General features: G+C 37.4%; 1 protein-coding gene across 1 annotated transcript in view; it reads right to left on the bottom strand.

The window, feature by feature from the left end:
* Window positions 1-6,478: 6,478 nt before the first annotated feature.
* The window catches only part of GKAP1 (G kinase anchoring protein 1), a 93,384-nt gene continuing 84,520 nt past the window's right edge, over window positions 6,479-15,342 (bottom strand). The window contains exons 11-13 of the mRNA XM_011953968.1: window positions 9,564-9,634; window positions 8,975-9,052; window positions 6,479-6,805 (exon numbers count right to left, since the gene is read on the bottom strand). Of these exons, the coding sequence (XP_011809358.1) occupies window positions 6,758-6,805; window positions 8,975-9,052; window positions 9,564-9,634 (197 nt within the window). The 3' untranslated portion in view covers window positions 6,479-6,757. The remainder of the gene's footprint in view (window positions 6,806-8,974; window positions 9,053-9,563; window positions 9,635-15,342) is intronic.

Genomic DNA, 15,342 nt, shown 5'->3' on the forward strand with positions numbered 1-15,342 from the left:
TATCATCTGTAAAATATCAATATGCAATTAATTTTGCCTATTTTCAAATTTCATGTCTAAAATCATACTATTTGTATTCTAAATGATGCTTCTATGAATATATACGTAAGATTCTTCAGGGTATATATACTTAAGGGTGGAATTGCTGGGTTATGGGATCCATGAATCTTCAGCTTTGCAAGGTAATGCCAAAATATGTTCCAAAATGGTTGTAACAATTTACACTACTGCCAGTTCTGTAAGAGAATTTTGGTGGGTACCAAATTTCATCAACCCTGGGTATTCTTAGACTTTTAAATTTTTGCCATGTTGGTAGAGGTATTCTGTTGTTGGATAGAGTGTTCTGTATATGTCTGTTTGATCCAACTGGTTTATTCCGTGGTTCTATTTTCCTTATCTTCTGTGTGGTAGTTCTATTTAATATTGAGAGTGGGATATTGAAACCTCCAACTACCATTATAGAACTATTTCTCCATTCAATTCTATTAGTTTTTGCTTCATAAATTTTGATAGTTCATTAAATGCATAAATTCATTATATCGGCCGGGCGCGGTGGCTCAAGCCTGTAATCCCAGCACTTTGGGAGGCCGAGACGGGCGGATCACGAGGTCAGGAGATCGAGACCATCCTGGCTAACACGGTGAAACCCCGTCTCTACTAAAAAATACAAAAAACTAGCCGGGGGAGGTGGCGGGCGCCTGTAGTCCCAGCTACTCGGGAGGCTGAGGCAGGAGAATGGCGTAAACCCGGGAGGCGGAGCTTGCAGTGAGCTGAGATCTGGCCACTGCACTCCAGCCCAGGCGACAGAGCAAGACTCCGTCTCAAAAAAAAAAAAAAATTCATTATATCCACTTGCTGTATTGAACATTTTATTAATATATAATGTCTTATCTCTTGCAACCTTTTTTGACTTAAAGTCTATTTTGTCTGATATTATGTAACCACTTCTATTCTCTTTAGGTTACTACTTGCATGGAATATCCATTTCTATCCTTTCGCTTTCAACCTATTTGTGTCTTTGGATCTAAAGCAAGTGTCTTCTGGGGAGTATTTAGTTGGATCATGGTTTTTATCTACATCCATTTTGCCAGTCTCTTTTGATTGGATTATTTAGTCCATTTACATTTAAAGTAATTACTGATAAGAAAAGACTGCTGTCATTTTGCTGTTTGTTTTCTATTGCCTCATAGCATTTTGATTTCTAATTTCCTGCATTACTGTCAGAAACATTTAAATTCTTTCTGTGTATATTCTTTTTTTTTTTTTTTAAGATGGAATTTCACTCTTGTTGCCCAGGCTGGAGTGCAATGGCACAATCTCAGCTCACTGCAACCTCCATCTCCCGGGTTCAAGCGATTGTCCTGCCTTAGCCTCCCAAGAAGCTAGGCTTACAGACCATTTAGATTTTTCTTTATATGAAGAGCCTAATATTCTTTTTTATCTACTTTTTATTGTAGGGAATACATATAATATAAATACACATAGCATAAAATTTATAATCTTCACCATTTTTAGGTGTACAGTTTAGTGACATTAAGTACATTGATATTGCTGTACAATTATCACCACCATCCGTCTCCCATCAGGTCCACGGCTTTTCTTTTTTAAAACAAAAGTTTTATTATTGATTCAATCTTCTATTTATTTGTGGTATAATCTTGGTGAATTTTCTGTTTCTAGGAATTTTTCCATTTCATTTACGTTATCGAATTTGTTGGTGTACAATTGTTCATAGTACTCTTATCCTGTTTTATTTCTCTAGAATTTGTAGTAATGTTCCCACTTAGATTTCTCATTTTAACAGTTTGAGACTTCTTCCTTCGTTTCTTAGTCTATCTGAAGTCAATTCTGTTAATCTTTTTGAAAAACCAACTTTTGGTTTTGTTAATCTTCTCTTTTTCTGTTTTTTATTTAATTTATCTCTGCTTTAGTCTTTATTATTTCCTTCTACTAGCTTTAGTTTAGTTTGTTCTTCTTTTTCTAATTCCTTACTTTGCAAAGTTAGTTTGTTGATTTGAGATTTATTTTTTAATATAAACATTACAGTAATTTCTCCCTTAGCACTGCTTTCACTGTGTCCCTTATGTTTTGGTATTTTGTGTTTTTTTCATTTGTCTCTAAGTATTTTGCAACTTCTTTTGTAATTTCATCTTTATTCCATTGGTTAAGAGGATGTTAATTTCCACAAATTTGTGAATTTTTCCATTTTTCTTTTGTTACTGGTATCTAACTTCCTGTCTTTGTGGCTAGAGAAGATACTTTAATATCTTTAAAAGTCTATTGGTAGAGGATGAGTCAGATGAGACAAAACAAACAAACAAACAAACAAAACGGAAAGTCTTTTGAAACTTAGCTTATGGCCTAATGTATGGTGTGTCCTGGGAAATGTTCCATATGCACTTGAGAAAAAACAGGTGTTCTGTTGTTGGGTAGAGTGTTCTGTATATGTCTGATTCAATTGGTTTATTCTGTGGTCCAAGTCCTCTATTTTCCTTATCTTCAGTGTGGTTGTTCTATTTATTATTGAGAGTGGGATATTGAAATCTTCAACCATCATTGTAGAGCTGTATCTCCAATATTATTAGTTTTTGCTACATATATTTTGATAGTTTATTAGATGCATGTTTATTACATCTACTTGCTGTACTGAACATTAATATATAATGTCTTGTCTCTTGCAACCATTTTTGACTTAAAGTCTGTTTTGTCTGATATTATGTAGCCACTTCTGTTCTCTTTAGGTTACTATTTGTGTGGATTATCCATTTTTATCCTTTCACTTTCAACCTATTTGTGTCTTTGGATCTAAAGCAAGTGTCTCGTGGAGAGCATTTAGTTGGATCATGGTTTTTATCTACATCCATTTTGCTAATCTGTCTTTTGATTGAATTATTTAGTCCATTACATTTAATCACTGATAAGACTGCTGTCATTTTGCTGTTTTCTATATGTCTTATAGCTATATGCCTCTGCAATATTCATATAACCTCATGGGAGAGGCCAGACATATATAAGCGATGAGGACAATTTCACTACCTTTGTGTTTTTTTCTTCAAAGATTGTCATGAAGTGGAATTTTTCATATAACGCTGGTTTTGGAGACCAAGACCAGCATTTTAAAAAATTTTAAGTTCAGGGATACATGTGCAGGTTTGTTACCTAGGTAAACTTGTGTCACAGGGGTTTGTTGTACAAATTATTAAATAACCAAGGTATTAAGCCCAGTATCCACTGGTTATTTTTCCTGATCCTCTCTCTCCTCCCACTTTCCACCCTCTGGTAGGCGCCAGTACATGTTGTTCCCCCTATGCGTTCATTTAGCCCTCACTTATGAGAACATGAGGTATTTGGTTTCCTGTTTCTGTGTTAGCTAAGGATACTGGCCTCCACTTCCATCCATGTTCCTGCAAATTTTTTTTTTTAAATGGTTGCATAATATTTATCATGTATATGTGCCACATTTTCTTCATCCAGTCTGCCATTGATGATCATTTAGGTTGATTCCACATCTTTGCTATTGTGAACAGTGCTGCAACGAACATGTGTGCATGTGTCTTCATGACAGAATGATCTATATTCCTCTGGATATATATCCAGTAATGGGATTGCTGGGTCAAATCGTATTTCTGTTTTTAGTTATTTGAGAAATCGCCACACTATCATCCTCAAGTGATTAAACTATTTTACACTCTCACCAAGAGTGTATAAGCATTCCTTTTTTCTCCACAACTTCGCCAGCATCTGTTATTTTTTGACTAATAGCAGCCATTCTTACTGGTGTGATGTGGTATCTGTGATTTTGATCTGCCTTTCTCTAATGATCAGTGATGTTAAGCTTTTTTTTCATGTGATTGTTGGCTGCATGTATGTCTTCTTTTGAAAAGCGTCTGTTCATGTCTTTTGCCCAGTTTTTAATGGTTTTTTTTCTCGTAAATTTAAGTTCCTTATAGATAGATGCTGGGTATTAGACTTTTGTCAGATGCATAGCTTGCAAAAATTTTCTCCCATTCTGTAGGCTGGTTGTTCACTCTGTTGGTAGTTTCCTTTGCTGTGCAGAAGCTCTTTAATTAGATCTTGTTTGTCAAATTTTGCTTTTGTTATGATTGCTCTTGGTTTATTCATCATGACATCTCTGCCTATTTCTATGTCCAGAATAGTATTGCCTAGGTTGTCTTCCAGAGTCTTTACAGTTTTGGGTTTTACATTTAAGTCTTCAATCCATCTTAATTTTTGTATATTGTATAAGGAAGGGGTCCAGTTTCTGTTTTTTGCATATGGTTAGCCAGTTATCCCAGCACTATTTATTAAATAGGGAATCCTTCCCCCATTGCTTATTTTTGTCAGGTTTGTTAAATATTAGATAGTTGGAGGTGTGCAGCATTATTTCTGGGTTACCTATTCTGTTCAATTGAAGACCAGCATTTATGTGTTCATCTTTGTTATCACACACACAAAACTGTACTTTATTTTTATTTTTTGAGACAGAGTCTTGCTCTGCTGCTCAGGCTGGCATGCAGCAGTGTGATCTCAGCTCACTGCAACCTCCACCTCTGGGGTTCAACCGATTCTTGTGCCTCAGCCTCCCCAGTAGCTGGGACTATACACATGCACCATCACAACTGGCTAATTTTTGTATTTTTAGGAGAGAAAGGATTTCACCATGTTGCCCAGGCTGGTCTGGAACTCCTGGCCTCAAGTGATCCACCTGCCTCTCAGCCTCCCAAAGTGCTAGGATTACAGGTATGAGCCACTGTGCCTGGCCTAAAATCCTGTATTTTAATGAATCATAATTGTATTTTGCTGCCTCTACTAAAGACAGTTGAATCCCATAAACTAATTATTACAGCAATTAATTAGACCAGTGAAAAATCTCTCATTTATTCCTCCTACACACCAATGCCCTCCACCCTTTTTTTTTTTTTTTTTTTTGAGAGACAGTCTCTTGTTCTGTTGTCCAGGCTGAAGTACAGTGTTGCAATCATGGCTCACTGCAGCCTCAAGCTTCCAGGCTGAAGCAATCCTCCCACCTCAGCCTCCAAAGTAGTTAGGACGACAGGCACATGCCACCACACCTGGCTGATTATTTAAAAATTCTTTGTAGGAATGGGTTCTCACTATGTTGCCCAGACTGGTCTTGAACTTCTGGGCTCAAGTGATCCTTCCACCTCAGCTTCCTAAAGTGTTGGGATTACAGGCATGAGCCACCAAACTCAGCTACCAATACTCTTTCTATTCCCAGTGAGGCATGTTATTGCTCTCAAGCCAAATTTTTTGTTTGTTTGCAATCTGTATACCTTTTTTTTTTTTCTTGCTTTATTGCATGAGGTAGGATCACCTATAGGATACTGACATGGGGGAAGTGTGGAGATTAGACAACCTTGGCTTAGCCCTTATCTTATGGTGAAAGCATTCACAGACATTATTATTATTAGTTTTATAGAGACAGGGTTTTGCCATGTTGCCCAGGCTGGTTACGAACTCCTGGGCTCAAACAATCCATCTGCCTCAGCCTCCCAAAGTGCTGGGATTACAGGTGTGAGCCACAGCAACCGCCCTAATTCTTTTCTTTCTTTCTTTGTCATCCAGGGTTCAATGGTAAGATCACAGCTTACTGCAGTCTTGACCTCCCAGACTCAAGTGATGCTCCCACCTGTGCCTCCTGTGCATAGCTGGGGCTATAGGCACGTGCCACCACGCCTGGCTAATTTTGTTTTTAGAGACAGGGTCTTACCATGTTGCCCAGGCTTGTCTCGAACTCCTGGGCTCAAGAGATCCTCCTACCTCTGCCTCCTAAAGTGCTGGGATTACAGACATGAGCCACCATTCCCAGCCCACAGACTGTTTTTCATTCTGCCTGCCTGGAATGCCTGTCAATAAATTTACAGAAAAAGTATCTACCCTCTAAAAGTTATTTCATGCAAGTTTTTTCAATCTCCAAACAATGTGATTTCATACTCTAGTATCTATGGTAATTATTTTTTGCTCTTGTTTTACCCACCCCCACCTTCTTCATTTTTTTTTTTTTGAGACAGATTCTCTCTGTGTTGCCCAGCTCACTATAACCTCCGCCTCCCAGGTTCAAGCAATTCTCCTGCCTCAGCTTCCCGAGTAGCTGGGATTACAGGCGTGCACCACCATGCCTGGCTAATTTTTATATTTTTAGTGGAGATGGGGTTTCACCATGTTGACCAGGCTGGCCTCAAACTCCTGGCCTCAAGTGATCTGCCCACCAAGGCCTCCCAAAGCGCTGGGATTACAGGTGTTAGCCACCGCACCTGGCCTACCCACTCCCACCTTCTATTTCCCCTAAGCATAAGCTACTTGAGGGTATCAGCCATATTTCCTCTTGCATGTCCTATAGGGTTTGGTGTGCAGAAAGTACTGAGAAAATATTCACTAAACTGAAAGGACTCAAGTGACTGGCTATGTTGTAAGCAAAAATACTTTCATGTTTCTGAAACTTAACAAATCAAACGTATTAGTGGAAGAGTAAATTAATTTTATTGACTGATGAAAAACTAAAGTGATAAGAAGTATGGATAGTAAACAATAACCACTGAATTCTGCTGGAATTCTCTATTTCTTCTTTTTCACTTTAAGCCAAAAGAAATAAAATTATAGACCATTAGTGAGCTAGTTGCTTTTAGTTCCTTCAACAAAAACTGCATAGTTTAGCAGTTGCACAGCATTAAATATATACAATTTTGCAAAATCCTGAAAGTTTTAAACTTTGTGTTGACTTCAAAGGCTAATTTAATCACCTACACTGGTCGGATTCAGAGTTTCTTTTCCCTTTTCTGCCACCCTGTAAAAAAAAAAAAATAGGGTAAATTATTTACGACATACCATTTTGGGGCCACTTCATTTAAAAAATATAGACCAAAGGCATCTTGGAGTATGAGAAGGAAGCAATTTCTTTTTTGATTTTGTTGTAAATTTGAGTCTACATACCACTACATTATTTTAACATGGTTATTTTTTATAAATGGTTAAAGTCGGTTTTAGAAAAGTTACTTCTATTTGAATAACAGTCATGCCTTAGTAAGGTCACCGATATTTTATTTTTTTAGAACTCATTTTGACTATTCCAGAATTAAAGTTTTTGATCAATACTAAAATAAATGATACACTTAATTTGTTCCATATGATCAGTACATTTAGTAATTCAGTTCATTACCTTTTGGGTAATTTAATTTATAGTTCAAGTTCTGTTGAGTTTTGCTCATATTAGCATTAGAAATTTGATTTTCATATTTCTCAGTTGCATATATAAATTTATATTTAATTTGCTCCATATGAAACATCACTTATGGTATCTGACTTGAGCCAAGGAAAAGAAAAGGCAGCATAAAGGACAAGAAGAGTTTTACATAAATATTTTAACATAACATAAACATAGTATTTTCTGTTTTATTCTGACTTAAAAAGCAAATACTCATTGTAGGAATATGGAAAGTACAAACATGCAAAGAATAAAATTAAAATCATCAATAGCTACTCTACCCCCTTCAATTTAACCATAAATAATGGTTTGATGTATTTACCTTATAATAGTTGTATGTACAGTTTTTCCCATTTTTATAAACTATGGCAATGGTATCCAAACTTAGCTGATCATCAGAATTACCTAAGCAGTAATATTTTTAGAATTCTGACATCTAGGCTTTGTCCCACACCTATTTAATTGGCTAACAATCTTTAATTCAAAGTTTCCAAGTGATCCCAATGATCAGCCAAGTTCGGGAACTATTTTTTCTGTGGAAGTGCATCTCTCAAAGAGAGGTGGTTGTATCAGGGGCATATGGAGCCCAGGCTCATTTGATAATGATGGCAGTTTCTCTTTCTTTCATTCTTTTTCTGACTATAACTATTTCTATATCAACATTATAAAACAAAATGAAACAATACTCAAGCATAAGAATGCTGTCATTCACTTGTGACCACAAAAATATTTGGAAGATTTATTCAGAGAAAAACAGCATGAATAGGTTTTTTGGAACATGAGATGTGTAATGACAAGTATCAAAAACAAGATTTATTTCCTGTTAGCAGAAAAACAAAAATAAATTTAGCAAAAATATTTTTTGAAGTAGATACCCACTATACATAAAACTCCTACCATGCTTCTCGATGAGATTTCTTAAAAATCCAAAACAGCAAACACACAAGAATCCTTGTCAAGGTCTCCCAGGTAAAGGGAATTCTCCTTCTGGGACTGATTCAATTTTAAAGCCAGGGCTAATCAACTGCTATGTTCTCCACACCATCAGTGGCTTTTGAGCTTTTTTTGGCTATGATTCCAGTTAATGTATTTTATATTATGATTTAGAAACACACATATATATACACACATAAATATATATCACACATACACACACACACACACACACACACACACACACACACACACAAAGCACTGGTATTTTTAATTGCTTCATCCTGGAACAAACTGCTCAATGCTAGCTTGTAAATGCAGAAGAAATGACAGAATTAGAAAATCACTGTTTTGCAATCACAAAAAAAAGACACAAATATCAATGGATGCTAAAGCCACTAGGTGAAAAGGATATTCATACAATCTCAAAGTATCACCTCACGTATTAATTATAAAAGGGAAAATATATATTTACAATGGAGATATCTGGAAGATATCGCTGTACCCAAGTGATCAACCTTATAAACAGGACAACTGTCCTTTTGTGCCTTTCCCCAGTATGATTCAATGGCATGCATGCTGTATCATCTATGTAGTACCAAGGATTTTCCTGAATTATGCTAGTTATTGCTGTATATACCAATGTCCAGAATAACTTTAACATCTTCTACATTGTAAATTATATGACCAATAACAAAATTATCAATATATTTAGTGAATAAATTTTGGCCTATGAATAAAATAGTGCATTTATTCTACACAGTATCTACTCCAAATGTATTATTTGCAATAAAAACACTTATAAATATAAAAGCATACCTGGTATTTGGCTAATTCTGCTTGTAATACTTTCACTTTAGATCTTTCTTGTTCTAATGCAGCATGAAGTGAAGTCACCTGTAACCAAATATTCAATAAGAAAAAGACATTTTGGGGTTTTTGGCAAATACTCTAATTCTTAACATAGTCACAATGATAGGTTTTTGACAACTAAATGGATGAGTAACAGAGGAGAAACTCCCCCCCATAATTTCCATTTGGTATTGTACACAGCTCTGTATTAAAGATGGGGCAAACTGTCCTGAGAGAAGAAGACAATAACGATGTGAAGGGGAGAAAAATCAAGCCCAGATACAGGGTAAGTTCTATCTGTCCTTTCTGTCTCTAAATTCATGGTTCATTAAAATACAACCTCATCATCCCCCATTCTTCAGTGGGAAGGACATACCTACCTCCTTTAGTGTTGTAAACAGAATCTTCATTCATGTGCTATTACATAATAATAAAGTATAATTTACACTACACTTCCTTACAGTGCTGATAGGCTGTATTTGTTTAGTCAAGTTTAATAATTCAAGACTAAAGACAGCTTAAGAAAACCAGCCACGTATGCTCCACAGTTCCTTACCTGAATAGTGAGCTCATTCTTGATACTTTGTGATTCATCAACTTGAAGAAGTATTTCTGCCTTATCTTTCACTGACAAAAAAGGAAAAACAGCAGTATAGATTTCCCAGTCACTCAAATACTTTAACAATACTTCAGGGAACTAAGACATAGTAGTGCAATTAGAACAATGATTTCCTGTCATACTTAAAGAATGTACTTCTTGACCTTGCATAGCTCTTACTTTTCACTGGTAAATTCTTTTTTGTTTGTTTTACATTTTCACCAGTAAATTCTGATCATTATCACCACAGCATTTTTTTCTTAGAAATTTTACATTTTCTGTGGTGTTAAAATATTTATTGCTGGGCATGGTGGCTCACACCTATAATCCCAGCACTTTGGGAGGCCGAGGTGGGCAGATCACTTGAAGCCAGGAGTTGGAGACCAGCCTGGCCAACATGGCGAAACTCTGTCTCTACTAAAAAATATTATACAAAAATTAGCCAGGTGTGGTGGCACATGCCTGTAATCCCAGCTACCTGGGAGGCTGAGGCATAAGGATCCCTTGAACTGGGGATGTGGTGGTTGCTGTGAGCCGAGATGGTGCCACTGCACTCCAGCCTGGGCGACAGAGTGAGACGCTGTCAATAAAAAAAAATGTTTTTTTTTAACTGCACAAATACGGTGCAAGATTTTTACATCTACTCTAAATAGGACAAGGATACAAGAAAAAAAATTCACACATAAAAAAAATTTTAAATATCTTGACTAATCTTAAAGCAAGATTTTAAAAACAATTACGGTAGCTCTCGCCTATAATCCTAGCACTTTGGGAGGCTGAGGCAGGCGGATTACCTGAGGTCAGGGGTTCGAAATCAGCCTGGCAAACGTGGTGAAATCCTGTCTCTAGTAAAAATACAAAAATTAGCCGGGCACGGTGGTGCATTCCTGTAATCCCAGCTACTCAGGAGGCTGAGGCAGGAGAATCACTTGAACCCATGAGGCGGAGGTTGCAGTAAGCCAACATTATGCCACTGCACTCCAGCCTGCGTGACAGAGTGAGACTCGTCTCAAAATAAATAAAAACAACATAGAGTGCTTTTTTGTTGGATTGTTGGGGTGAGCATACTATAATGCCAACAAAATTATTATTCTCTGACTTTTCATACTAATAAAGCAATGTCAACTAAATGTAGCTCATATGATCATAAATGATCATATGACATGTGTGGTCTCTTAAAACTATTCATTTTTTTTTAGGGGCTTTTCTCTCTTAGTGGAAGCAAGATATCTATAGTTTGGCCCTATGTTTCCTAAGCTTCAGAAAGTTTCACATGGCTGAGAACTTCCTTAACTCATGGTAATGGCTAATGTATGAAAAACTAACTCCTCACTTTGAAAACAAACTAGGAGAGACTAGAGAGGTAAAACTGTAGTAAAATTAGCAAAGGAGGAAATGTTCAAATATATGAGTACTGATATCACCAGAGCTCTGCCAATGTAAGATTGTAGTTCAGATTTATTTTCATAGTTTAGTATGATGAGATGAAACAACCTATCAAGAATCAATTCAGTCTCTCAAGAATCAACTTGGGAACTTTTACAAATTATGCTTTCTACTCCTCCATCCCCAGGATTATAAACACTTGCTGAAAACTAGTGATTTTAAATAATTATGTAATATTTCAATTACATTCAGTTATCCTATAATGCTTGTTTTGAAAACACAAATTTGTTTCAATGAGGTTGATGTATTAGGTAACAACCTGAACATACCACAAATTTTCAAGCCACTTAAGTACAATTTTATGAACAGAGAAAACCACACCCACATGTACTCCTTGAATATCTACCAGCTACCTTGGTTCACTGTGTGTTAGGAACCACACCCATCTGGTCTGACAACTTTCCATCCTTCCACCATGTAGCAGTAACACACAAGCTGTAACCCTTCTGAGACCTATTTTCCCACAAGCAAACTTTAGGTTTTCTTCAAGGTAAAGTGCTGTATTTATGTAATATTTATGTATTTAACCATTTTAACATGTGTAAAACTGTGTTACTGTTTTTATTAGTTTCCCATCTTTTTTTCATGTGTCACTGACAACATTTTTAAGTGTTGTGTTTCTAACCTCCCTTTTTCTCATAAGTATTGTGGGTTTTTTTGTTTTTTTGAGACGGGGGTATTAGTTCATTCTCACACTACAATAAACAACTGCCTGAGAATGGGTAATTTATGAAGAAAAGGTTTAATTGACTAATAGTTCCACATGGCTAGGGAGGCCTCAGGAAACTTAAATCACAGAAGAAGGCGCCGCTTCACAGGGTGGCAGGAGAGAGAATAAGTGCTGAACGAAGGGGGAAGCCTCTTATAACACCATCGGATCTTGTGAGAACTCACTATCATGAGAATAGCATGGGGGAAAGCACCCCCATGATTCAATTATCTCCATCTCGTCCCACCCTTGACATGCGAGGATTATTACAATTCAAGGAGAGATTTGGGTGGAGACACAGAGCCAAACCTTATCAACAGGGTCTCACTCTGTTGCCCAGGCTGGAGTACAGTGGCATGATTACAGCAGTCTCAGCCTCCTGGGCTCATGCAATCCTCCCACCTTAGCCTCCTAAGTAGCTGGGACCACAGGCATGCACCACTATGCCAGGCTAATTTTTGTTTTTTGTTTTTGTTTTTTTTTTGAGACAAAGTTTTGCCATGTTGCCCAGGCTGGTCTCAAACTCTTGGGCTCAAGCGATCCATCTGTCTCAACCTCCCAAAGCTGGGATTACAGGCGTGAGCCACCGTGCCTGGCCATCTTGTGTGCTTTTGCAGAGACTAGTGATTTTTAGGAACACATGCTGCATTATTACAGAACTGACCATGTTTACATTTACATTATAAGTGTTACAAGTATTTTCACGTAATGATCCTATATAAAATTCTACTTGGATTACTTATACTATGGACACTGTTGTTATGATAGAGATTCTTCTTTTTTTTTTTTTTTTTTTTTGAGACGGAGTCTTGCTCTGTTGCCCAGGCTGGAGTTCAGTGGCGCGATCTCGGCTCACTACAAGCTCCGCCTCCTGGGTTCCCGCCGTTCTCCTGCCTCAGCCTCCCGAGTAGCTGGGACTACAGGCGCCCGCCACCTCGCCTGGCTAATTTTTTGTATTTTTAGTAGAGACGGGGTTTCACCATGTTAGCCAGGATGGTCTCGATCTCCTGACCTCGTGATCCGCCCGTCTCGGCCTCCCAAAGTGCTGGGATTACAGGCTTGAGCCACCGCGCCCGGCCGAGATTCTTAATCTATTTTTGAGAGCTAGTTTTTATCAGTTAACTTGCTCAATTTCCACAGTGTTTTATGAGGAGGAAAGATTATTTTATTTTTACATATTTAGAATTTATAAATCCAATACACAATGATACTCTTCATTTCTGCACTTAGAAATATATCTTCTAAATCACTTACTTTTTTATTTTCATAATTTTGTTCTTTAAAAGACCCACATGGAGATCAATAACATGCACAGGTCTAAATTAATCTCAGGATGTAGACATTTAAATGTCCAAATAATGTCTTTCCCCATAATTTTTCTTTTTTGAGACAAAGTCTTACTCTGTCAGCCAGGATGGAGTACAGTGGCATGATCTTGGCTTACTGCAACCTCCGCCTCCTGTGTTCAAGTGATTCTTGTGCCTCAGCCTCCCAAGTAGCTGGGATTATAGGCACGCACCACCACACCTGGCTAATTTTTGCATTTTTAGTAGAAACAGGGTTTCACCATGTTGGCCAGGGTGGTCTCGAACTCCTAACCTCAGGTAAGGAACACCTCTGCCTCCCAAAGTGCTGGGATTACAGGCATAAGCCACTGCGCCTGGCCTCCCCCCATAATTCTTTAACTTCTATTTGTATAATAATTAAGTTACAAAAAAACATAAGGTTGAATCTACTTCAAGAGTATTCATGATTTGTTCAACTGGACATGATTTCTGATTTTTACTCATTGTTTGACAACTATTTTGTAATACAGTTTAAATTTTGTTTGGACAGTTCTGTTCCAAGTATAGTCATCCCTTGGTAAACAATTGCTTTCAGGACCTCCCAAGGATACCAAAATCTAAAGATGCTCAAGTCCCTGATATAAAATGGTATATATCTGCATAAAACCTATGAATAGCCTCCTATCTGCTTTAAATCATCTCCAGATTACCGGCTGGGTGCGGTGGCTCACGCCTGTAATCCCAGCACTTTGGAAGGCCAAGGCAGGAGGATCACGAGTTCAGGAGATCAAGACCATCCTGGCCAACATGGTGAAACCCCATCTCTACCAAAAATACAAAAAAATTAGCCAGGTGTGGTGGCAGGCTCCTGTAGTCCCAGCTACTCGGGAGGCTGAGGCAGGAGAATGGCGTGAACCTGGGAGGTGAAGCTTACAGTGAGCTGAGATCGCGCCACTGTGCTCTAGTCTGGGCGACAGAGTGAGACTCCATCTCAAAAAAATAAATAAATAAAAATAAAACAAAATAAATCATCTCTAGATTACCTATAATACCTAATATGGCATAAATGCTATATAAATAGCTGTTATACTGTATTGTTTAGGGAGTAATGACAAGAAAAAATTCTGCACATGTACAATTTCAAAAAATATATTTTTGATCCACGACTGACTGATCCACAGATGGGGAACCCACGGATATGGAGGGCTGACTGCACCTTCACAGCTGAAAACAATTTTTGGTATTTTTTCATTTTTCAAGGTGAATTTCACAATTTCTTAAGAGTTATACAATATTCACAGGAGCTATCTTTGAAGTTACATTAGCATTTATTAATAGGAAAATTGTTGATTACATTTCATTTTGTCTATTCAGAGAAAGATTTTCTCCTTTATGCCTTAATCTCTGTTTCTTTTATGGTTTATAATTTCCTTTGCCTAAGTCTCATATTAAAAAATTAACATATATTTCCTCTTTTATTATAAATGGAAAATTTTCATGAAACTTTCAGGATAAATGTCACTAGGTATATACATAGTGAGAAATGCAACTGATTTGGTGGGCTTTTGTATATCAGCTTTACTAGTCTCATAACCTGTAATCATTTTTTGGATTGATTTCCTTGGCTTCCTGCTGGTAACCTCTTGTCAAAAGTTTACAGAGTAGCAGCAAAAGTATGAAGAGCAGTGGCGAGGGGAGAAGGAAAGAAGGAAACAAAAAAGAAAACCTAAAGTGATGACAGGCTGCCTCCTTCAAGAGCTGAAAAGCAGAATCCTAAGCAAATGTTAGGCTTGTTTTCCCTCTAAATATACTTCAATAAGTTATAAGAGTTGAATTTTAAGAGTTTCTTTTACCCAGATAGTTATAAACTGGTATAAAACTAAGGTGCTGTAAGAGTGATCTAATAATAACTTTATGAGTAACTATCCAGCTTCTTCTTTTTTTTTTTTTTTTTAGACAGTCTCGTTCTGCTCCCCAGGCTGCAAGTACAGTGGTGCAATCTCGGTTCACTGCAACCTCTGCCCCCCGGGTTCACAATTCTCGTGCCTCAGTTTCTCAAGTAGCTGGGATTACAGATGTGCACCACCACGTCTGGCTACTTTTTGTATTTTTAGTAGAGATGGGGTTTCACCATGTTGGCCAGTCTGGTCTCAAACTCTTGGCCTCAAGTGATCTGCCCACCTTGGCCTCCCAAAGTGCTAGGACTACAGATGAGCCACCATGCCTGGCCAACTATCTAGTTTATATCACTCTGGGAAACCTTTCTACTTTGTTGAGTCCCTTTTTCAATTTTTTT

The sequence above is a fragment of the Colobus angolensis genome, unplaced genomic scaffold (genome assembly GCF_000951035.1).
Source record: "Colobus angolensis palliatus isolate OR3802 unplaced genomic scaffold, Cang.pa_1.0 Scaffold379, whole genome shotgun sequence".
Taxonomy (NCBI): domain Eukaryota; kingdom Metazoa; phylum Chordata; class Mammalia; order Primates; family Cercopithecidae; genus Colobus; species Colobus angolensis.